Raw genomic sequence first — 23,397 nt, forward strand, 5'->3', positions numbered from 1 at the left:
TCCCTAGTAGCCCGGCGGAGGATCTTGATGCAGTGGAAAGATGCGAGGCCCCCAAGTGTGGAGACCTGGATCAGTGACATGGCGGGATTTATAAAATTGGAGAGGGTCAAATTTGCCCTGAGAGGATCAATACAAGGGTTCTATAAACGGTGGCAGCCTTTTCTGGACTTTCTGGCTCAAAGATAGGTATCTTGGAAAGGAGGGTGTTATTTATTGTTTCTACTGTTTATATTTTTTCTTTATTTTTTCTATGGTTACTTAACTTAATATTGTGTTAATTTAAGTTGTTGTTAATATGTTTTGTTGTTCATTGACGATAGGCGAATGTTTATGTCTGTTATCATTATTGTTATTGTTGGTATTTTATTGCGGTTTGTTGTTATATAATACAAAATTTTTCAATAAAATTATTTTAAAAAAAATTGTATGTGGCAGATCAAGCGGCAGGGATGGACGGGATTATGGAAATCCTAGGGGAGTTTGGCCGGTTTTCGGGCTACAAGTTGAACATGGCAAAAAGTGAGATGTTTGTGCTGCAGGCGAGGGGTCAGGAGAATAGGCTGAGGGAGCTACCATTTTGGCTGGTTGGGGAAAGTTTTAGGTATCTAGGATACAAGTGGCGCGCGACTGGGGTAAGATGCATAAGTTGAACTTGTCCAGGCTGGTGGAGAAAATGAGGAGCGAGTTTCGGAGGTGGGATGCACTCCCGCTGTCACTAGCGGGGAGAGTACAGACGGTGAAGATGACGATCCTCCCGAGATTCCTGTTTATTTTTCAGTGTCTCCCTATTTTCATTCCGTGGTCCTTCTTTAAAAGAATCAATAAAATCATCCTGGGATTTGTTTGGGTGGGGAAGTCCCCGCGGGTAAAGAGGGGGATGCTGGAATGGACCCATAGCGAGGGGGGACTGGCGTTGCCAAACCTCAGCAACTACTACTGGGCGGCTAACATAGCCATGATAAGGAAATGGATGGTGGGTACGGGGTCGGTTTGGGAGCGGGTGGAGGCTGCTTCGTGCAGGGGCACCAGCTTGGCAGCCCTGGTCACGGCTCCCATGCTGCTCCCACTGGCCAGGTAGTCCACCAGCCCTATAGTGGTGGCGGTTTTGGGGCCAATGGAGGAAGCATGCGGGGGAAGTAGGAGCGTCGGTCTGGTCCCCAATATGTGACAACCACCGATTTGTCCCGGGGAAGATGGATGGCGGGTTTCGAGCGTGGCGGAGGTGGGAAGGATGGGCGATTTGTTCCTGGAAGGGAGCTTCGCGAACATGAGGGCGCTGGAGGAGAAGTTCGGGCTGGCGAGGGGGAATGACTTTCGGTACTTGCAGGTGCGGGATTTCGTACATAGGCAGGTCCCGCCCTTTCCACGCCTTCCACCAAGGGGGATCCAGGACAGGGTAATTTCCAGGGGTGAGGTAGGAGAGGGGAGAGTCTCAGATATTTATAAATAGCTTATGGGAGCAGAGGACACAGGGACCGAGGAACTGAAACTTAAGTGGGAGGAGGAGCTTGGTGGGGAGTTGGAGGGCGGCGTATGGGCAGACGCTCTGAGGAGGGTAAATGCAACCGCAACATGTGCCAGGCTCGGCCTGATTCAGTTCAAGGTGGTTCACCGGGCCCACATGACGGTGGCCTGGATGAGCAAATTCTTTGGGCTGGAGGACAAGTGTGCTAGATGTGGGGGAGGGCCAGCGAACCATGTCCACATGTTCTGGGCGTGTCCAAAACTCAGGGGATACTGGCAGGGATTTGCGGACATCATATCCCGGGTACTGAAAACAAGGGTGGCGATGAGTCTAGAGGTGGCAATTTTTGGGGTGTCGGAAGACCCGGGAGTACAGGAGTTGATAGAGGCCGACGTTGTGGCCTTTGCTTCCCTGATAGCCCGGCGACGAATACTATTGGCCTGGAGGGACTCAAAGCCCCCAAGGACCGAAGTATGGCTGTCGGACATGGCAAGCTTTCTCGGCTTGGAAAAAATCAAGTTCACCTTACGAGGATCACTATCAGGGTTCGCCCGGAGGTGGCAACCATTCATCGACTTCTTTGCGGGGAACTAATCGTCAGCGGGGGGGGGGGGTAGAATAGTATAGAGTAGGGGGGAAGAATAGGCGGGTCTATCTGCAAGAGTGGTACTGTTATTTGCACTATGTTTTTTGTAATTGGTATCTGCACACTAATGTATATTGTTACTGTTTACAATGCCAAAAACACCTCAATAAAATTCTCTGTTAAAAAAAAATGGAAAGTTGGGCAAACAAATCCAGATCACCCTGGATGAAAAAGGAGATAGAAATTAAGGTAAAGAAGAAAAAGTGTGCACCGGACAGATGTCAAGTAGAAATAGAATTGAGAACTAAGAGAAATATAGAAGGGTCAGAGGCTTGAAAAGGCAAAGATGGATTATGACAGCCAATAAGTCTTCCATAGACATATAAATAGTAAAAGGGTGATAAGTGGAGTAGGGTCCATTAGGAACCTAAAAAGGAATTTACACATGAAGGCAGGGAGCTTGACTGAGATATTAAATGAATACTTTTGCATCTGTCTTTTCCATGAAGGTTGGTGTTCTCCAGGCCACGGTGACAGAGGAAACTCTATCACTAGAAGGATTCAAAATTGAAAGGAAGGAGTGTTAGGCAGACTGGTACCTAAAGGATACTGAAGCAAAACCAGGGTGGGGACTCGCGATTTTTGGAGTTGCGGTAGAGCCGGGAGTGCAGGAGGCGAAAGAGGCCGGTGTCCTGGCCTTTGCGTCCCTAGTAGCCCGTCGAAGGATTCTGTTACAATGGAAGGATGCAAGGCCCCCAAGCGTAGAGACCTGGATCAGTGACATGGCCGGGGGGGGGGGGGGGGGGGGGGGGTGCATTATTGTAGTGTTTATTCTGTAACTTTATAGTGTGTTAATTTGCGTTGTTGTTAAAATGCTGGGTTGTTCATGGGGATGGGGCGAATGTATATGATTGTTAATATTATTGTTATTTTCAGTATTTTACTAAGGTGCGTCAATGTTGTATAAAATCAAAATTTCTCAATAAAAATTATTTAAAAAGAAAAGGATACTGGAGCAATGAGAGTGGAAATTGAAGCGACACTGGCCATAATCTTTCAGTCTATTGCAGACTTAGGGGAGGTGACAGAGGGCAGGAGAATTGCAAACATTATGTCCTTGTTCAAAATAGGTTGTAAGGATAAGCCCAGCAATTACTGACCAGTCAGTTTAACTTCAGTGGTGGGGAAGCTTCTAGAAACAATTATTTGGGATAGAATTAGTAGCCACATTTAAAAATGTCAGTTGATTCAGAAGAGAAAACATGGATTTCTAAAGGGAATTTCTAAAGATTAACTAACTTGTTTGAGTTTTTTGAAGAGGTAGCAGAAAGGGTCAAAGTGGGTAATGCTGTTGATGTAGTATGCATGGACATTCAAAAGGCAGTCTATAAAGTGCCTTGTGAGAAAACTTATAGCTCATGGAATAAAAGGGACAGTAATAACGAGAATGCAAAATTAGCTGAAAAGTAGGAAACAGAATAATGGTCAATAAATAGTTTTCGGGCTGGTAGAATATTTGTAGTGGAATTCCCCAGGAGTCGGTATTGGGACCCTTGTTTTTCCCGATATATATTAATTATCTAAATCTTGGTGTCCAGGGGACAATTTCAAAGTCTGCATGCGCCACAAAATTTTGAAGCATTGTAAACTATGAGAAGGGAAATGGTTGAAGGTGGACGACAGGTGGAGAGAGCATTAATAAAGCATATAGTACCTTGGGCTTTATGAATAGGGCCATAGAGTACAAAAACAAGGAGGTTTTGCTGAACTTATACAAGTCACTAGTCAGGCCTTAACAGGAGGTAGCAGAAAGGGTCAAAGTAGGTAATGCTGTTGATGTAGTATGCATGGACATTCAAAAGGCAGTCTATAAAGTGCCTTGTGAGAAAACTTATAGCTCATGGAATAAAAGGGACAGTAATAACGAGAATGCAAAATTAGCTGAGAAGTAGGAAACAGAATAATGGTCAATATATAGTTTTCGGGCTGGTAGAATATTTGTACAGTTCTGGGTGCTATAAGAAGGATGTGAACACATTGGAGAGAGTGCAGGTTTACAATAATGGTTCCAGTAATGAGATCCTTGGGTTATATGGGCAGATTGGAGAGGTGGAACTGTTTTCCTTGGAGAGAAGGCTAAGAGGAGATTTGACAGAGGTGTTCAAAATCATGAGGCGGTTGGACAGAGTAGATTGGGAGAAATTGCTCCCACTTATAAAGGGATTGAGTATGAGAGGGCACAGATTTAAAGTAATTTGCAAAAGAAGCAAATGTGGTGTGAGAAAAGTCTTTTCACACTGCGAGTGGTTCGGGTCTGGAATGCCAAGTGTGGTGCAGGCAGGTTGAATTGAAGCATTCAAAAGAGCATTAGGTGATTATTTGAATTGAAACAAAGTACAAGAATACAGGGAAAAGGCAGTCGAATGACAATAAATCATAATGCTCATTTGTGGAGAACCGGTGCAGACAAATGGGCCAAATGGGTTCCTTTTGCGCAATAACACGTCCGTGATTCTGCAGATACAGCATGTAATTAGGAAGACAAATGGAACATGGGCCTTTATTGGAAGGGGAATGGAGTATAAAAATAGGGGAATCTTGCTACAAATGGACAGGGCATTGGTGGCACTACAACTGGTTTACTATGTACAGTTTCGGTTTCCTTACATAGAGGGATGTATTTGAATTGGAAGAAGTTCAGAGAAGGTTCACCGGGCTGATTCCTGGGCGAAAGGGTTGTCTTAAAGGGTTGTCTTATGAGGAATGGTTGAGCAGGTTGGGCCTGTATTCTTTGGAGTTCAGAAGAATGGTAAGTGATTTTATCAAAACAAATAGTATTCTGAGGGGGCTTGACAAGGTAGATTATGGGATGATGTTTCCCCTTGAGGGAGAATCTGGAATTAGTGGGCACATTTTAAAAATAAGAGGACTCCTGTTTAGAACAGACATGAGGAAGATTTACTTTCTCTCAGAGTGCCGCTAATCTTGGAGCTGTGTAACCCAAAGGGCAGTAGAGGCTGGGTCATTGAATATATTCAAGACTGAGCCAGACAGAGTTTTGATCTACTAGGGAGTAAAGGGTGTGGGAGGCCAACAAGAAAAGAGAGTTAAGGTCACAATCAAATCAGCCATGAGCGTATTGAATGGAAAAACAGCTTCAGGTAGTCAAATAGCTTATTCCTTCCTGCTTCTATTTCTTAACTTATATTTTTTATCATTGTCCTCCTCTGAAAAATGGTTAACATTTTGTCCTTCTTACCTTAGACGTTTGAACTGGAGATTGTTCTGCAAGAGAAAAAGAGTTTCAAAATCATTTTGCAAACTGCTAAATGATCAGTTGCTAAATATAAGATTTTGCGTACAAGATAGTGATGGAGTTGAGTGGGGTAGTTCATAAATTCACTCCACAATCCAACCGCTAGCCAAAGACTGTAATAACACTAGTTGAATGGGAAATATGGAAATAGCAATTTGCAAATATGAATGCTGTCACAAAAGTGTGCCCGTGTATCACGACAAGCAGCAGCAAAGCTTGTGGGCAGTGTAGACGCTGCAAGTGTTTTCTTAATATTTCTTTGATGCTGTAAAGAGAAAAGTATGGAAGTGGCCACACTCTAGATTCTTGTAAAATACGATGAGAAGTTTATTAAGGGTGTTGCTCAATACAATCTGCTCAACGCTCTGTTGGTATCACTATACATCATGCAGCACCAGCAAGAATGTATTCCCAGGTACATAACACTCCACTCTCTTTACTTAAGTAGTGCAATAACAACAATTCACATTTATACAACAGATTGCCTGATACATTATTTCTATACATAGAGACAATTCAATAAGACAGTCACTGTGGTGGAATTCCTTTTTGGTAGCATTCGGTGTTCTTGAATTCAGCTACTTGCAACCTCAGAACTATCCTCGTTCCTTTATGTAGATAGCACTTCTTGAGTAGTTGTTTCACTATCTATCGCTATAGGCAGTGAAAAGTCCACAGAAACAGAATCCGAACTCACCACTGTCTTTGTTCGCCACTTCAAAGTATAGTTCTTTGGATCTTCTGACTGTAGAACCTCTTGAAACATTTCTGCAAATTCACTTTGTGCAGCAAGTAACTAATCAGCAAGACAACACCAAACTCGTTCATCATCCATCTGTTCAGTGTACAATATTGGACCTGTCTTTGCTAGGATCCTTGTTGGTGGTGTAGCTCCAAGCTAACACTCTCTCCCTGATTGAGTACTCACTTTTCAGAGATTTCCTCCCTCCTAGATATTTGTGCTTGTTGTTGTCGTGGTTTGACAATCTCTGAAGTATCAGGTGGAGTTAACAAATCAAACTGTGTTCGTAATTTTCTCTTAAACAGCAGCATTGCCGGTGACCTTTGCATGGTAGCATGTACAGTGTTCCAGTAAGATATTAGAAATTTGTTTGCTCTTCCTGATAATATCCCCTGAACCTTCAAAGCCTTGACAGAAGGCTTTAATGATTGCAAACATTCAGCCAATCCATTCGTTGCTGGATGGTATGGAGTTGACTTGATATGATGTATAGCGTTCCCTTTCAAATAGTCCTCAAACTCCTTCGAAGTAAATTGTATACCATTATCACTGACAATCTGCTCCAATGTTTCAAATCTTTTGAAATTGTGTCTAGCTTTTCAATGATATATAATGCCATTTCCACAGATATAATGGTGAAGTGTTCCTTAGTTTTGCACAAGATTGGCATTGGCCAACTTTCTCTTCGATTTCTTTTTTTTATAAATGTATTTTTACCAAACGTATATGAAAAGTTACAACACATAAACAGTTCGGGAAACAAACTTCCCCACACACAACCATACAGCGTGTACACATTTTTCCCCTTTTTCACCCCCCCCCCCCCCCCCCCCCCCCCCCCCCCCCCCGCCCCCGATGAACAACTCCTCAAACACGATCACGAACATCCCCTACCTTGCCTCGAAACCCTCCGCTGAACCCCACAACTCGTATTTAATCTTCTCCAGCGAAGAAAGTCATATAAATCACCCAGCCAGGCCACACCCCCAGTGGCATTGCTGACCAGTCCTTCCCCCTGGGTTCTTGAAGCGCCATGGGTCCACCATACCAGCGTTTCCATAAATCTACCAAGCTCCATTGCCATTCATATCCTACCCATTGACCTGGGGCTCTTTCTATCTACCATTGGCTCCAGAACACAATTAAAATCTCCTCCCATAATGAACTGTTGCATGGCCAAGTCTGGGATTGCAGCCAACCTTCCCCTCATAAAACCTACAGCCTCCCAATTCGGTGCATACACATTCACCAACACCACCAAATTCCCTTTTAATACCCCACTCACAATCACAGATCTCCCACCTGGGTCCCTCACTTCTTTTGGGCTCATAAACCCCATTTACTTACTCATCAAAATTGCCACCTCCCGCGACTTTAAATCAACGCCCGAGATGAAAACCTGATCCACCCACCCCTTCCTTAGCCTAACCTGGTTCTTCATGCGCAGGTGCGTCTCCTGCAGAAGACCACCTCCGCTTTCAAGCTTGTAAGATGCGCAAAAACCCGCGATATTATGACCGGTCCATTGTGCCCTCGCACATTCCACGTTATCAGCCTCACCGGGGACTTATGCCTCCATTCCCCTCTACCATCCGCCACCCTCCCCTTTTGGCTCTACCTCTGTTAATTTCACTCAATACCTGGCCCATCCAAGATGGCCCCTTTCTCCGCCTCGACCATGTTTCTTCTCCAACCTCGCCTCATCGCGTCACCCTCCCTTATAATTAATCAATTCTAAATGACCTTAGTTGTGTCATATTTGAGGACGTGGTGCTACTATAATTGCTGACATTTTCTTTGGCACTTTGTGTGAACCATCTTTGTCAATGATATGATCACAGTAATTTATGGATGACTTGAAAAAGTCACACTTTTCCTTCATAACTCTCAGGTTGTGGCTTTGCAACCGCTTCAGGGTAGTTTCCAAATTCTCCAAGTGTTCCTGTTCACTTGAACCGGTGATGTCATCTAAATAATTGCACACCATTCAACCCACTTTGAATTTGATCCATGGATCTTTGAGAAAGAGCAGGTGCAGACGTAATTCCAGAAGGAAGTCCTCTGTAACAAAACAAATCTTTGTGCGTTACGATGGTAAGTAGTGGCTGTGATTCGGCAGCTACATTCATCTGCAAATATGCCTGTGAAAGAACAATTTTACTGAATTTCTGTCCTCCAGAAAGTATAGCAAGCAAGTCTTCAATCAGCGGCAGTGGATAATGATCTATGCATAAAACTGGGTTAAAAGTAATTTTTAAGTCTCCACAAGTTCTCATTGAGCCAACACGTTTTAATACAGGAACAATTGGTGTCACCCAATTACTTGTAGCAACAGGTTCAATGACTCCTGTTCTTACTGAGCTTTCTAGTTCTTCTTCAACTTTAGGCTTGATGGCATATGGTACAGTTCTAGCTTTCAGACAATTAGGCATTCTGTCTGGCTTGATTTTTAGCTGTAGTTTAACTCCAGTCATAGAGCCTGACAAATCTTTGAACATCTCATACTTCTTCAGTTGCTCTTTGAATCCATTCACTGATTGACTGTTCCGTTAAGCCTAACCTTAACCAACCATGCTCTGCCAAATACAGCAAAGTCAAACACAGACAATGTGAACAGGCAACTTTGCTGTCTGCCCGTTTGCTTCTACTTTCACTGTAATATATCCTTTTAATGGTACCGCCTCTTCAGTGTATGAACTTAGGATCACATTTGGTAGTTTTAAAGGCAGAATCTTCAGCTTTTGATGATAAACTGTCTCAGATATTAGCGATTCTACTGCGCCCGTATCCACTTCCATTTTAATTTCATGACCTTCAAGTTTGGATATGCCCAAAAACGTTGTTGATCGCCTTGCATTAACAGAACGCCTAGTGTAAGCTCTTGCAGTAGCTTGGTTATGTTGTCTTTTGAGTGATTATGAGCTTTGTCTACTAATTTGTAGACACGACTAGATTGTTTACTTGTGTTCATCTTCTTGCACTTTCTTGGTGTAGAAGTAGTTTTCTGTGCCCAACACAATATGCCCCTTCTTGCCACAGCTCTTGCATGTGTTCGATTTACTCCAACATTCCTCCCTTAGTGTCAACCTGGGTACAACAGTGGCATGGTTGCACCTTTGCAGTGCATTTTTTGAGGTATACATTTGTGGATCTTAGCTCCAGCCCCTATCTGCAATACTTCTCTTGTTGCAGGCCCCATGGTTAGGCAACTTCCACAGCAGCTTTCAGAGTTAAATCACCCAGTGTCTGTGTGGATTTCCCTGGGTGCTCCGGTTTCCTTCCACAGTCCAAAGATATGCAGGTTAGGTGGAGTTACAGGGATAGGACGGGGGAAATGGGCCTGGGTAGGGTGCTCTTTTGGAAGGTCTATGCAGACTCGATGGGCTGAATGGCCTCTTTCTGCACTGTAGGGATTCCATTCTATGGATTCTATTCTATTCCATAGAAAGCAGCTTCCTCTGAATTGCTTCACTGTGTAACCCACAAACCAGCCTGTCTGAAAGAGTATAATCCAATGTTGTACCAAATTCACAATATCTAGCTAATCTTCTTAAAGACGTTATAAACTATAAAATGATTTCACCTTCTTACTGGCTATGATGGTGGAATCAGAACCTTTTTGCAATCAATGACGGTTTAGGAGAGAAATGTCCTTCACAGATTTTAATTAATTCATTGAAGGGCTGGTCTCCTGGTTTGGCTGGGTGAACAAGATTCTGTCGCAGCATAAACATGTTATTGCCAACTGAGCTGAGAAATGTTGAGACCTTTAGGTCCTCCGGTGTCTGATTGGCTACTAAAAACTGGAATCTTTCTTCATACAAATTCCATATTTCAGAGTTCTCATCAATCGCTTCCATGGTGCCATTTTTGGATCCTGGCTCCTAGGGTCTACACTTCCTCCCTTCTGACCATGTTGGAAAGGATGGCATTAACAATCTCTTGAACAAGCAACTAAGAAATCTTTCCCTTTTATGCCTGAGAATTTTGACTTTTCTCCTGATTACTGGCCCATGCAGAGTCAGTAGACTTCGAAATCCCTGTTTCCCACAGCCTGTGTAGCTTCACTACGTACGCGGTTGCTACAGCCCAGGCCCTATTCACTCCAACGCAAGCAAGTTTTCCCTGATTGTCAGTCTTCTTTCACACAGTTACAGTCGAAAGGTTTTGTTAAATCTTCATATCGGTGACAGTATTTCACCAGACGTCTGTTGTGTAGGCAGGTCCAGTCCAGAGAATTTTCCATTGCTCCCGATGCCGTCCCACAAATAGTCAACAAAAATCTTCTTTCAAGCGATGTTTCTGCCTCAATCCTCGTCATCAGTTTTCTCTCATTATATTTCTTTGTCACATCAAAGACAAACGGTATAGCAGTAGCAACACTCTGGGTTCTTGTAAACACAACGAGAGGTTTATTAAGGGTGTTGCTCAATACAATCAAGATAGTGATCCTCTCAAAGTTCGTGCAAACTTTGCTGACGTCAATACACATCCAGCTGAACCAGCACGAATGTATTCACAGATACATAACTGTTTTAAAACACACATTTTTAAAAACTCACTTAGCAGATCAGTCCAGAGGAGCATAAAATGAGAAAAAAATCAAAACAATACCAATCAGTTTCTCAGATCTTTCAGCTATAAATTTGCAAATTGCAAACAAAACGGTTATTAATTGTAGTCAATAATTATCCTCTAGGTGGCTGTATTCTAACAATATGAAATGACCACACAGCTACAGTAATGTTATGTACTAACATTCGGAACAATCAGTCAGAATATAAAGCTATTAACTTTTTAAAATTAATCTACCATGGAAGGATGTCGCATGTATCCTAAAAATATATCAAACTTAGCAAACTGTTCAGAACTAATAAAAGCGCAAAATATTTTCTCAGAATTATTTTTTAAAAAGCTTGAGTGCTAACTGTATAGGCCAAAAATAATAAAATCTAATCATTTCACCCCCAAATAAATTGAGCAAATTAAAAGATAAATGTATTAAATCTAACTATGCACTTCTCATAAGACAGCTTTCTTTTTATCATGTCAGCACCACTTAATGTCCAAGTACATTAACTCTGAGAGAATATTAATTCTGAAGCTTTAGAATGGGGGTCATGATCAAAATGATGCTTTTGAATTCTAGTCTGTTCAAAATTACTATTATCTGACAAATGGATGCTTTGCATATAAATACATAAAATCTAATTTACAGAAGCTAAATATTCCCGAGCAAACACCAACGTATTTCGGTCTGTAAAACTCTTATTTTCATAAATAATAATCAATAAAATGCAAACCTACAGGACAATCTGTACATGAAACACACACATAACCGTTGCAATTCAGTGGTTAGCACTGCTGCCTTCCGACGCTGAGGACCCGGGTTTGATACGTGTGGAATTTGCACAATGCGGTTAGCACTGTTGCTTCACAACGCCAGGGTCCCAGGTTCGATTCCTGGCTTGGGTCACTGTCTATGCTGAGTCTGCACGTTCTCCCTGTGTCTGCGTGGGTTTCCTCCGGGTGCTCCGGTTTCCTCCCACAAGTCCCGAATAACGTGCTGTTAGGTAATTTGGACATTCTGAATTCTCTCTCCATGTACCTGAACTGGTGCAGGAATGTGGCGGCTAGGAGATTTTCACAGTAACTTCATTGCAGTGTTAATGTAAGCCTACTTGTGACAATAAAGATTATATTATATTCTCCCCGTGTCTGTGTGGGTCTCCCCCCACAACCCAAAGGTGTGCAAGGTAGATGGATTGGCCATGCTAAATTGCCTCTTACTTGGAAAAAAAAAAAATTGGATACTCTAGAATTTATCTAAAAAAATAACACTTGCAATTCAACATTTCAAAAAAATACCCCAAAAGATGACGGAGTTTCAAGAAAAAACTTAATTGTGACAAATTAAGATGGGAGGTTAGATTGGCATAAGAACCAGATCAGAACATTAAGGAAAATTAATAATGGTTTACAGTGAGATGGTTACCAGCACTAGAACAAATCCCACACATAAATGGAGTGAATCACCATAAGGCGAACTGTACCAAAGTAAGAATATTGTGACAAGCAATAAACACAGGTTTCTTTGAAGCATTGTGATTAATTTGAGTGTCAATTGCATATTGGAAAAAGAATTGCGAGTTAAAATAAGCATTTAAATTAGCTCGGTGTCAGACAATTCTACCTGTGTGACTGCCACTTCTTTATCTGAGTCCAAAGAACTTTGATGCAGGTTACAATAACATTTTGTATTTATATAGCTCTTTAGTCAAGAAAAAACCCTCAATATCTAGCTAGGGAGGGAGAGGGTTGATGGGGTAACCAAACGGTTGGTTAAAGAGGTGAGTTTTGAGAAGGTTTACAAATGAAGGAATGAGGGGTAGAGTGTTGGGGGAGCTTTTGTGAGAGAATTACACGAGTAGGAAGACAAAGGTTCACCTACTGATGGGAGGAGTGAAAGGAATGGGAGATCCACTAAAGGAATTGAGTTCTTGGGGAGGAAAGATACAGGGCATGAGGGGTTTTGAAGATGAGACAGACCAAAGCCTGAGCGATTTAAAGACAATAATAATAATAATAATAATAATAATTGCTTAATGTCACAAGTAGGCTTCAATGAAGTTGTAAGACAAAGATTTAAATTTCAGTGGAGAACAAGGATGGTGGGGACGTGGGGCATGGTATAGGATAGGTTACATGTGATAAAATGGGCCTCATTGGAGGCTGGGAGACCAGCAAGAAGACTGGCAGAATAATTAAATCTAGAGATGGCAAAAACACGTATGAAGCTTTTAGCAGTTGGGGTGCAGGGGTAGGGTGACAGATGAATAATACTGAAATGAAAACATTTTTTGAAACTAAGCTCTAATTTAATAATTTTTATTGTCACAAGTAGGTTTACATTAACACTGCAATGAAGTTACTGTGAAAAGCCCCTAGTCGCTACATTACAGCGCCTGGGGGCAGCACGGTGGCGCAGTGGCGCCGAGGTCCCAGGTTCGATCCCGGCTCTGGGTCACTGTCCGTGTGGAGTTTGCACATTCTCCCCGTGTCTGCGCGGGATTCGCCCCCACAACCCAAAGATGTGCAGGGTAGGTGGATTGGCCACATTAAATTGCCCCTTAATTGGAAAAATATTAATTGGGTTCTCTAAATTAAAAAAAAACATTACTGTGCCTGTTTGGGTACAATGAGGGCTATTTCAGAATGTCCAAATTACCTAACAGCACGTCTTTCAGGACTTGTGGGAGGAAACCAGAGCACCCGGAGGAAACCCACAGACACGGGGAGAACGTGCAGACTCCACACAGTGACCCAAGTCGGGAATCATCAAACCTGGGACCCTGGCGCTGTGAAGCAACAGTGCCAACCACTGTGCTACCATGCAAGTCATGCTCTAGGTGAAGTAGGAACCAAAGTTGTGATGTAATGGACCCCGAAACAGTGACTGATGAATGGCAAAGGATTAGTGCCAAGCAATTTACATCATGGCTTAAAGAATCCCACATATGCTTGGGTGCCTGGTGAATCTTAACTGATAAAAAACACCTAGCTTGCAAAACCTCCTATTGCTGATCCAACTAAAAATTCCTGAAATGTTAAATCAAATTGTATGCTATAACCTGCGTATATATATATATATAATATATGCAAATATATTACATACACTATATACATAAATATATTATATATACATAAAAACCTCCCCAAGAAAATACAATTAAAACTTAATAAGTTATGTTTACAATTGCCACCAGGAGCCGTAAATTACAATCTTTTGCATAGCTTAAGTGGAATTGTTAGAGCAGTAAATTTGGATTAATTCATCTAATTTCCTACTGTACATGAAGCATTTGGGGATGTTTCTGATAAATATGATAAACTCATTTGACTATCACAAACAAGTTAGGAATGGAGCAGACCTGATTATTGTATCTCAGGGTTATCATCTAAAGTGTTTTTATATATAAATCTAAAAGTACAAAAGCAAGGTACAATATGTTTCACAGTCAGTAATAAAGTAATTAATGTTGTTTACCTGTACCGTGTCCAGATTTTGGTTCATGTATGAGAGTGGCAGATGCTGCATCATAGGAAGAAATGTCAGTAATTTCACTACTCACAGATACTGGGATTTCATCCTAAACAAATAATACATAAACGAGAAAGTTAAAAAGCCAGATTCAAGAAAGTATTAAGAATCACATCAAAATCTCAAGAACTCCAGACTTTGCCATAATAATATTGATTCAAAGTAAGAACTTGCTTACCAAGATGTTCAGGTGCTCCAGAGGTTGCAAAAGAATGGCATTTCGCTGAGAGACTTTCCATTAAAATACATGGAAGTGGGTAATGTTGATGTACTTATTTTGATATTCACACACTAAACTCTTCAAAGAAATTGCGGCTTGTCCACTCCAGTGTAAGCTACATTTAAAGGTTTGGTATGTTTTAATTACTGCCTAACAACCTTTTGGCACTGAAAATTAATATTAACAAATGCAGAGTCTCATTCCTACAGATTTAGGGAAGAATCTCCCAACCTGCCTGTGGCAGATTAGTTGGCGGGCTGGCGTAGAGAATGTGTCAGAATCAAAAAGGCAGAAACGCGCCAGCATAAAATCATGTTGCAATTCTCCCAATGGCAGGTCAGTCTTCATGCTGGCAGGTGGTACAAATTACATTTACATTTCACGAATGCTGCCCACCGGAATCATGTCAGGCCTTCCAACCTAGCCAAGCCTTAATCGGGCCCACTGTCCTTGCCAGGTCCTCCAGAGTATCCTTCCTCTGCTGGGTGAACTTCTCATTCAAGAAGTCCACCAGCTTCTCCATTGACCACTGAGATGGTAGGGCCGATCCCTGACCCTCCGCCAACTTCCCCTGTGTCTCAGGTAAAGCTTCTCGCTCCAACTGCTCCTTTCTTTTAAAACCACTCCTGGTCCATGACTCCATCCACCGGTGGGACATCTTTTCCTTCCACCACTCCTGCACCTGTTTTCCCTCAACACATCCAGCCGTTAGACGGGTAAAGGTCCAAAAACACCGCCACGAGCGAGAGCTACCAAATGTGCGACCACTCACCATGGCTGCTACCGGAATTCACACTGAGAAGTTCTGACGAGCAGGGCTCCTCAATGCAGGAAACGGGACTAAGTGAGGACTCAGCGGGGCGTTCCCATTCAATAGCGTGGTCTTTCTCAGCACTGTGAACGCCAGGAAATACCCAGCTAAACGCGCTCAACATGGGACTCTGTTGTAATTCGGTTAGATCACGCACTAAGAAATTGTAATTCACCAAGGGTATTTCCTGTGGGTCTCCAACTATCCAGCTCTACAGTCTGCCCCCAGGAACAAAAAGGTCTACAGTACAAATGCATCATGACAGTTCGGAAGGAGTCTAATACAGACCTGCATGAACTCTTCTTGCAGTCATACACCAGCTCCGCACAAATGGACAAACATCCCTTTCAGTTTATCTAAACTCTTGTTGCTGTGCGACTGCTCTAATTGCCACATGCATGTAGTCAATGGAACCCTGAACCTGGGGAATCCAGCCAGGGAGGCTAATCAGAGAGCCTATTCATCCTGGCTACAACATCACAGGAAACATTCACACAACTTTCAGCCCTGAGAAACAAGCCATCTATGATCTGCCTTGCACATTTATGTGTTGTGAACACCAAAACTATCATAATGTTTCTAGTAGCACCCTGGTGAAACTGGGGACAAAGCAAAACAAAATTGAGGGCAGTCATGATCTTCACAGTTGGTGATAATACACGTGAAATGAATGAAATGAAATGAATAAACTGAAATGAAAATCGCTTATTGTACGAGTAGGCTTCAATGAAATTGCTGTGAAAAGCCCCTAGTCACCACATTCCGGCGCCTGTTCAGGGAGGCTGGTACGGATCTGCCAGGTCCTGCAGTTAGCTGGTCTTCCATGCATCTGTATGCTCGTCATTACCTGATGAAGCACTGGTCTTCTTAGAGTTCAAGGAAGCAAGCTCCCCTCTAAACCACATATAATCCTGGTTTGGAACCACAGCACCAGGTGTCGTTGGGTAAAACCTGTGAACGCCCCCTGTAACATCATTGTTGGTGTACCTATTGTATATTAATGTTTTACTGGTTGGAACAAGGTCACTTAAGGTCCAATCATGTAACGTATTGTTGACATCATCAGCCGTTTGCATGGGCAAACTGGCAGTCTATCCTAACAGCCTGTTGAGTAAACACCTTTCCAATAAAGCTCTTGTTTCTTTGTACCTTTATGGTCTGCAAGCCTATCCTTTAAAAATATCACAGTACCTACATCATATGGACAGCAGCTCAAGAATACAGTTCACCACCACCTTGACATATACAATTAATGACACACAAATGTCAGCCTTGCCAGCAATGCTCATTTTCTCTGAATGTTTTTAAAAAGCCAGTAAATTGGGCATCGTCTCCTTGGCACCTCTTTGTGCATGCTGTCACAGCCTTGGTTGGTGAAGCCTTTCCTCTTCTGACATGTTGTTAAACATCTCCAATGTTCCAATCTTGTCAGTTTGAAAGCTTCCAAAGTTGAGGAAAATAAACTATTTCTACTCAAGAATTCCATGTCATCCTGGCGAATGCCCTGGTGCGGCGACTGGAGAATTGCGTGCCAGAGGTAGTTGTAGAAGATCAGACAGGCTTTGTCAAGGGCAGGCAGCTAACAGCAAAATCAGCAACCTGCTGAACGTGATCATGACCCCATCCGGGGAGAGAATACCGGAAGTGATCATCTCCCTGGACGCAATTAAGGCCTCAACAGGGTCAAATGGAAGTACCTCAGAGAAGTACTCGAACAGTTTGGGTTTGGGCAAGGGTTCACGTCCAGGGTGAAACTACTGTACAGTGCTCCTATGGCAAGAGTATAGCCAAACACTACCAGCTCAGGATACGTCTGGGTGCACAGAGGCAGAAGGCAGGGATGCCCGCGTTCCCTGCTGCTGTTTGCCCTGACAATTTTGGCCACTGGCAATTGCCCTTAGAGCAGTGAAGGGGTGGAGAGGTATCCGAAGGGGTGGCAGAGAGCACAGAGTCTCACATTATGCAGATAACCTCCTCTTCTACATCCCAAACCCCTGGCCAGCTTGGAAGGAATAATGAATCTCCTGAAGGAGTTCGGAACCGTCTTAAGTTAAAAAGTTAACGTGAGTAAGAGTGAAATCTTCTCTGTAAACCAATGGGGGCAGGAGTAGAGCTGGGGGTCTACCGTTCAAACTGGCCCACATCAAATTCCGTTACTTGGGGATCCAAATAGCCATGACTGGGCACGGATCCACAAGAGGAACCTCACGAGTCTGGTGGAGGAAGTTAAAAAGGACCTGCAGAGGTGGGGCTCATACCCACTCTCCTTTGAAGGGAGTGCAGACAATCAAGATGAACATGCTGCCCAGGTTCCTCTTCCTGTTCAGATCCCTCCCAATCTACATCTCCAAGTCCTTTTCAAACTAGTTGATAAGCTAATCATGGTGTTTGCTTGAGGGGAAAGAGCTTGAGGATTAGGAAGATCATCCTGAAAAGGAGGCTGGGCCTCCCGAACCTCCAGTTCTACCAATGGGTGGCCACTGCAGAAAGAGTACGAGAATGGGTCATGCAACCGGGAGCGGAATGGGTGGCGATGGAGTGAGTTCCTGTGCAGTGACATTCCTCCGAGCGTTAGCCACAACCGCACTCCCATCCCCCATGGCCAGATGCTCAAAACGCCCAGTGGTAGTAACCATGCTCTGAACGTGGAATTAAATGAGGCAGCATTTCAGACTACCCAAACTGTCCATGATGGGCCCCATCTACAATAATCACAGGTTCACTCCCGCAATAATGGACGCCTCCTTCAAAAGGTGAAGACAGGACAAGAGGAGACTGACGGTCAGGGTCATGTACACAAATGTAGAGTAGCGACCCTGGGAGAACTCACTGAGGAGTTCCAGCTCCCACGAGAGAACGACAACGACAACGTACCCCCAGATGCCAGGACATTCAATGTTAGATCGACTACTGAACACGGACGATCTAGGGGAGGGGAACTGCATGGACATGTATGGATAGCTGTTAGAAGAGGTACGCTCACCCCTGAACAAGACAAAGAAAAGGTGGGAAGAATAACTAGGCAGGTAGATAGGGGGAGGGACTCTGGATCGAAGCACTGCACAGGGCAAACTTCACCTCCACATGCGCAAGGCTGAGCCTAGTGCAGCTAAAGGTGGTGCACATGGCGCACCAAACCAGACCACAAATGAGCAGGTTCTCCCCGGAGGTGGAGGACAAATGCTAACGGTGCCAGGGAGGTCCAGCCGACCACACCCACATGTTCTGGTCTTCCCCCGGGCTTGTCAGGTACTGGACATCCTTCTTTGGGGCCATGTCCAGGATTGTGGGAGTGAAGATGAATGCGTGCCCACGAGTGGTGATCTTTGGGGTTTCAGAGCAGCCAGAGTTCTACATGGGGAGGGGGGCTGACACTCTTGCCTTTGCCTCCCTAGTGCTAATTTGGTTTTGCTTTGCAAATTCTTGATACAAAATGTTAAAAGTTCAATAAAAATATTTAAAAAAAAGAATTCCATGTCAAATGTTTACCAGAGGAAACTGAAACACCAACTGTAATCTGTGAAGTCTCAATCAGATAGGGTAATGGCAAATTTAAGTACTCATCTGAACTATAATGTAATCTCGCTTCTTTTTCACTGATCGATTTCGGAGTCCAAAGAAACCCCTGTTGAAGATCCTAAATTCTATTTAAAAATACCCCATTAACATCTCCTAAACATATTAATTGGGCAAATAACTACCTGTCGACCGACTAATTAAAAGACGGAGGTGGTTACTCTCAGGCATCCATACTCACTGCCTTTAAACCTGCAATGGGTATTTTCAAGCTGGATTGCAGATGCAATCAAAAGTTATTAATTTTAGGTCCCTATTTGCTTCCAAGTCACACATTCCTGTGAGCTAAACCCCCACCCACACCGATTGCACCGTTGATAGTAGTGTCATAGGAATTTTGATATCAAACAAAGAAAGATGTTGCAGAAACACACTCAAGCAGTTGTCATATAAGCAGGTCAGCAAATATTTTGGCAATGTAGGTACAGCACCACCCAATGGCTGTAGAAAGACCTTTCCTTGCAAGTTCATTTATTGAACAGTCAGCATCCTTTATTATTTAAAATAAATTGCATTGTATTGTTTTTTTATTATAAGATGCTTATTTTATCAGCCTATTTTAGCTAAGCATTAAATCCAAGGTTTATGTCGTAAACATTATGTAGTTGACAATAAAAAAAATTCAGTTCTTGTGAACTACCACTGTATTGCCAACCTTGGTTTGCCCTCCCAAATCCTTGAATGTGTACATCACATCCCTATTCCCACAAATCCCTCTATGAATCTCTCCAATCAGATTTCTACCTCTGCCAGAGCAGTGTAACAGCCCTAAACCAAGTCACAAATGGCATTCTCTATAAATGTTATCATACTGCAGCCTTTGACGTGGTTGACCACATTATCCACCTCCAATACCTCACTTCCATCCTCCATACCAGGATTATGAAACCAAGAAAATCGTCAGGATCAGTGGTAGCAATATTTTTTGGATTTTTAATCAGAGAACTACATTGCATCTCTCTTCTCTTCCCCTTGCCGAAATTTCCCTATATCCGCTCTCCCTCAGTTTGCATCAAGGCTCTGCTTTGTTTCAATCATTCCACGTAGTGGCAAGATTCATAAATAAATTCAATCAGATCTCTCTTATGCTTCTTAGTGTATTGTTACACAAGAAACTGACAAACATCTATGACCAGGTCTTTTGACTATATACTGGCACCTCTCATTCTATTTTTCAGTTTCCACATATTTTTCCAGCTAGAGGACTCTTGGCTGTTCTTTCATGATCTGTAACCAGAGGTCCAGAAGCCACCAGCTATTTCTGCTGCTTTAGGCCTCTCACCACTGCAGCAGTAGCCACATTTGTATTCTTGATTCTAGATGCACGACTCTGCCAGGGGATGAACCTGTATCGGTCGTGCTTCACTACTCAAAAAAATGGGACTTCACAGTTTATCCCACTTGCTAGGCCAGAAAGTTAACCGGCAATCATTCTGCATGATCACTTTGCTAATGAACATAAAGTAAGAAATAGGAGCTTGATACACAATACGGTCACTCGAGTCTGCTCCACTGTATAATAGGGGCATGGATAAACTTCTTCCATAAGTTGATTTTCCTGTCCTATCCCCATTATCATTTGATCACTCTTACTGACCTGTGGTTCTCTGTTCCCTTTCTACTTGCTTGAAAAGCTGGGTTACATTTGCAACTTTCCAATCCACAGTAACCTTTCCAGAAAATTGGGAATTTTGGATATTTAAAATTAATGCATTCACCATCTCTGCAGCACCCCTTTTGAAATTGTAGGATAAGTCATCAGGTCCAGGGATTTTGTTGGCTTTTAGGCTCATTGACTTCTCTGGACCATTTTTTTGCTAATATTAATTACTTCAAGTTCCTCACTTTTGTCAAATCCTTGGGTCTGCATTGTTTATCATGTCTTCTACTGTGGAAAGCTGATATGATTGTTTAATGTCTCTCCATTTCCTTATTCCCGCATACTTTCTCCAGTTATTGCTCTCCAAGGGGCACATGTTTACTTCTCTTAATTGCTTTCTTTTTACATACTTCTAAAAGTTCCTACAATCTATTTTTACATTTTTTGCCAGTTTACTCTTATTGTATTTTATACTTTTAATCAATGTCTTGATCATTCCTTTCTAATTTTTAAAACCCTCCAAAATCCTCAGGATTTAGACTCTTTTTGCAATTTTGTGAACCTCTTCCTTTAACCCAAGACTATTGTTAACTTTCTATTTATTTAGAATTTGATCACTTTTCCAGTGGAGTTTTAATTCATCAAGGGACAGCATGTTCATTGAGAATTTTTAATTATTTATTTAAATGTTCACCATTATTTATCTACCATCATTTTTGAAAAATAAATTTAGAGCACCCAATTCATTTTTTCCAATTAAGGGGCAATTTAGTGTGGCCAATCCACTGAGCCTGCACATCTTTGGGTTGTGGGGGTGAAACCAACGCAAACACGGGGAGAATGTGCAAACTCCACACGGACAGTGACCCAGAGCCGGGATTGAACCTGGGACCTCGGCGCCATGAATTTATCTACCATCATGGCCTGGATTCTCCGAATCTGCAGCTATGTCCGCAGGATTCGTTTCGTCTGACGACTAAAACGTTGGAGCCGACCCCGCACTGATGCTCCGCCCAGTGGGGGCTAGCAGCCGCACCACGTAAAGACTCCGGCTTTACCTGCGGTACGGACGCAGAATTGCTGGGTCCGTGGCCGCGCATGCGCATGGCGGCGGCCAAGCCATACAACATGGCGCAGGCCGCGCATGGATCCAGCATGCCAAAAACTGCCCCTCCCTGAAACCCCTCTCGCCACCCCCCAACAGCCCCCAAGCCCCCGCCGAAGCCCCCACTTCCAGCTGAACGGCTGCCTTCCCGAAAAGTGAGAGGACATGCACACCACGCCGTCGTAGACTCGGCCTATCGGGGGCGGAGCATCGGGTGAGAGCCTCAGGTGATGTTCTGAGGCCGTCCCGACAGCGTGGTGAATGGTTGAGATTTTGTCATAGAGAATGCACCAGGAAACTATTTCCACCCCCCACTCTTTTGTTTAATTCAAGAAAGGCACCAATCCCAATCGACCTTAGCTAACTCATCCCGCAAAAATATGAAACTCGTTGTGTTTAAATTTGAGACTTTAGTTTTGGACAGAACCACATCACATTCAATCAGTGTGAAATTCTATGATTGTGATCACTCTTTCCCAAATTATCATTTACTACGAGATCACTAATTAACCCTGTTCATTATACAATACCAGATCTAAGATAGGCTGTTCCCTGGATGGTTCCTCAATATTTTGTTGCAGAAAACTGCCTTCAATACATTCCATGAATTTGTCTTACAATTTGGAACTTTTGCCAATTTGGCTTTCCATGCCTACGTAAAGATGAAAGTCCACCACATGATTGCAGTGACCTTGTAACATGCTCCTCTAACTTGCTGATTTCTACGCTATTCTGTAACTATTGTTGGGAGGCCTAAGTTAGTGAAAGGAAGACTTATGGGGAGGTGAACTTATAAGGCTGGAAGACGTTACAGAAGTAAGGTGCAGCAAAGTCAAAGGGATTTGAACACAAGTTCAAGTCAGCGAAGTCTGTTTAAGAGTGAGTGGGACATGGAGCGGGACAAGATATAGGCAGCAGTGATTTAAATGAACTGAAGCTGGTTAGAGGAGCTGGCAATAGTTGATCCACGAGGATTACAGAAGGTCTGCATAAGATCGGTTTAAGAGTTTCTGCAGGAGATGACAGAAATGGGGCAGTGGACAATGTTACAGGGATGGAAATAGGCACAAACTTTGTAACGCATAGGATGTGGGTCAAAAGCCCAACTTTAGTTTGTTGCTCTCTTCAAACCTACAAAATGTGTAGATTGTGGCTGGAGAGTGATGGAATCAAGAATAAGGGTATTGACGTGTTTTGGGATGAAGACAATAATCCGGATTTTTTGGTCACTGGCGAAGCAACAGGACTTGGAAAAAAGCTGCCAACACAGATCTATGGACCTCTCTGGTGCAACTTCCCTTTCCTGACAGCAGTTGAAACCTGGCACAAAGTTAAGGCATCTTCACGCATGCAACAGCAGTGATGTCAACAAGCAGCCAATCATATTGATGTATCCTCAAAGACAGCGAACTAGAAAATTAAAATAATTAATTTCTTTACCTTTAATTTGAAATTTGTAAATAATAAATTAAGAAATTTAACATTCCACAAATACAAAAATAGTTTTTCAGGGACCACAAGGATGTAATAGCAGCAATGTTGAGGTCAGCACACCACTAAAAACCAAGTTGCACCTCATTCATCAAGGTGTAACTATTCAAAGGAGTTTTACAACGAGACTAACAGCATGCAAGTGGAAATTTTCACAGTTCAAGGATTTTTCATAGATTGCAGCATGGGGGTATGTCTACAGCACACCTTCTGGAGGAGTGCAGAATCAATGGCAGTAACTTTTGGATTTCTGTGTCATTCTACACACATCTGGACTTTTCAACGGTGCCGGAGTGTGGCGATTAGGGGATTTTCACAGCAACTTCATTGCAGTGCTAATGTAAGCCTACTAGCGACAATAATAAAGAGTATCTTATCATTTTA

General features: G+C 42.9%; 1 protein-coding gene across 1 annotated transcript in view; it reads right to left on the minus strand.

Annotated features, from left to right (window-relative positions):
• The window catches only part of cep89 (centrosomal protein 89), a 184,901-nt gene that overhangs the window by 127,453 nt on the left and 34,051 nt on the right, over positions 1-23,397 (minus strand). Inside the window, exons 5-6 of the mRNA XM_038806548.1 lie at positions 14,157-14,259; positions 5,311-5,336 (exon numbers count right to left, since the gene is read on the minus strand). Of these exons, the coding sequence (XP_038662476.1) occupies positions 5,311-5,336; positions 14,157-14,259 (129 nt within the window). The remainder of the gene's footprint in view (positions 1-5,310; positions 5,337-14,156; positions 14,260-23,397) is intronic.

The sequence above is a fragment of the Scyliorhinus canicula genome, chromosome 9, assembly GCF_902713615.1.
Source record: "Scyliorhinus canicula chromosome 9, sScyCan1.1, whole genome shotgun sequence".
Lineage (NCBI taxonomy): Eukaryota > Metazoa > Chordata > Chondrichthyes > Carcharhiniformes > Scyliorhinidae > Scyliorhinus > Scyliorhinus canicula.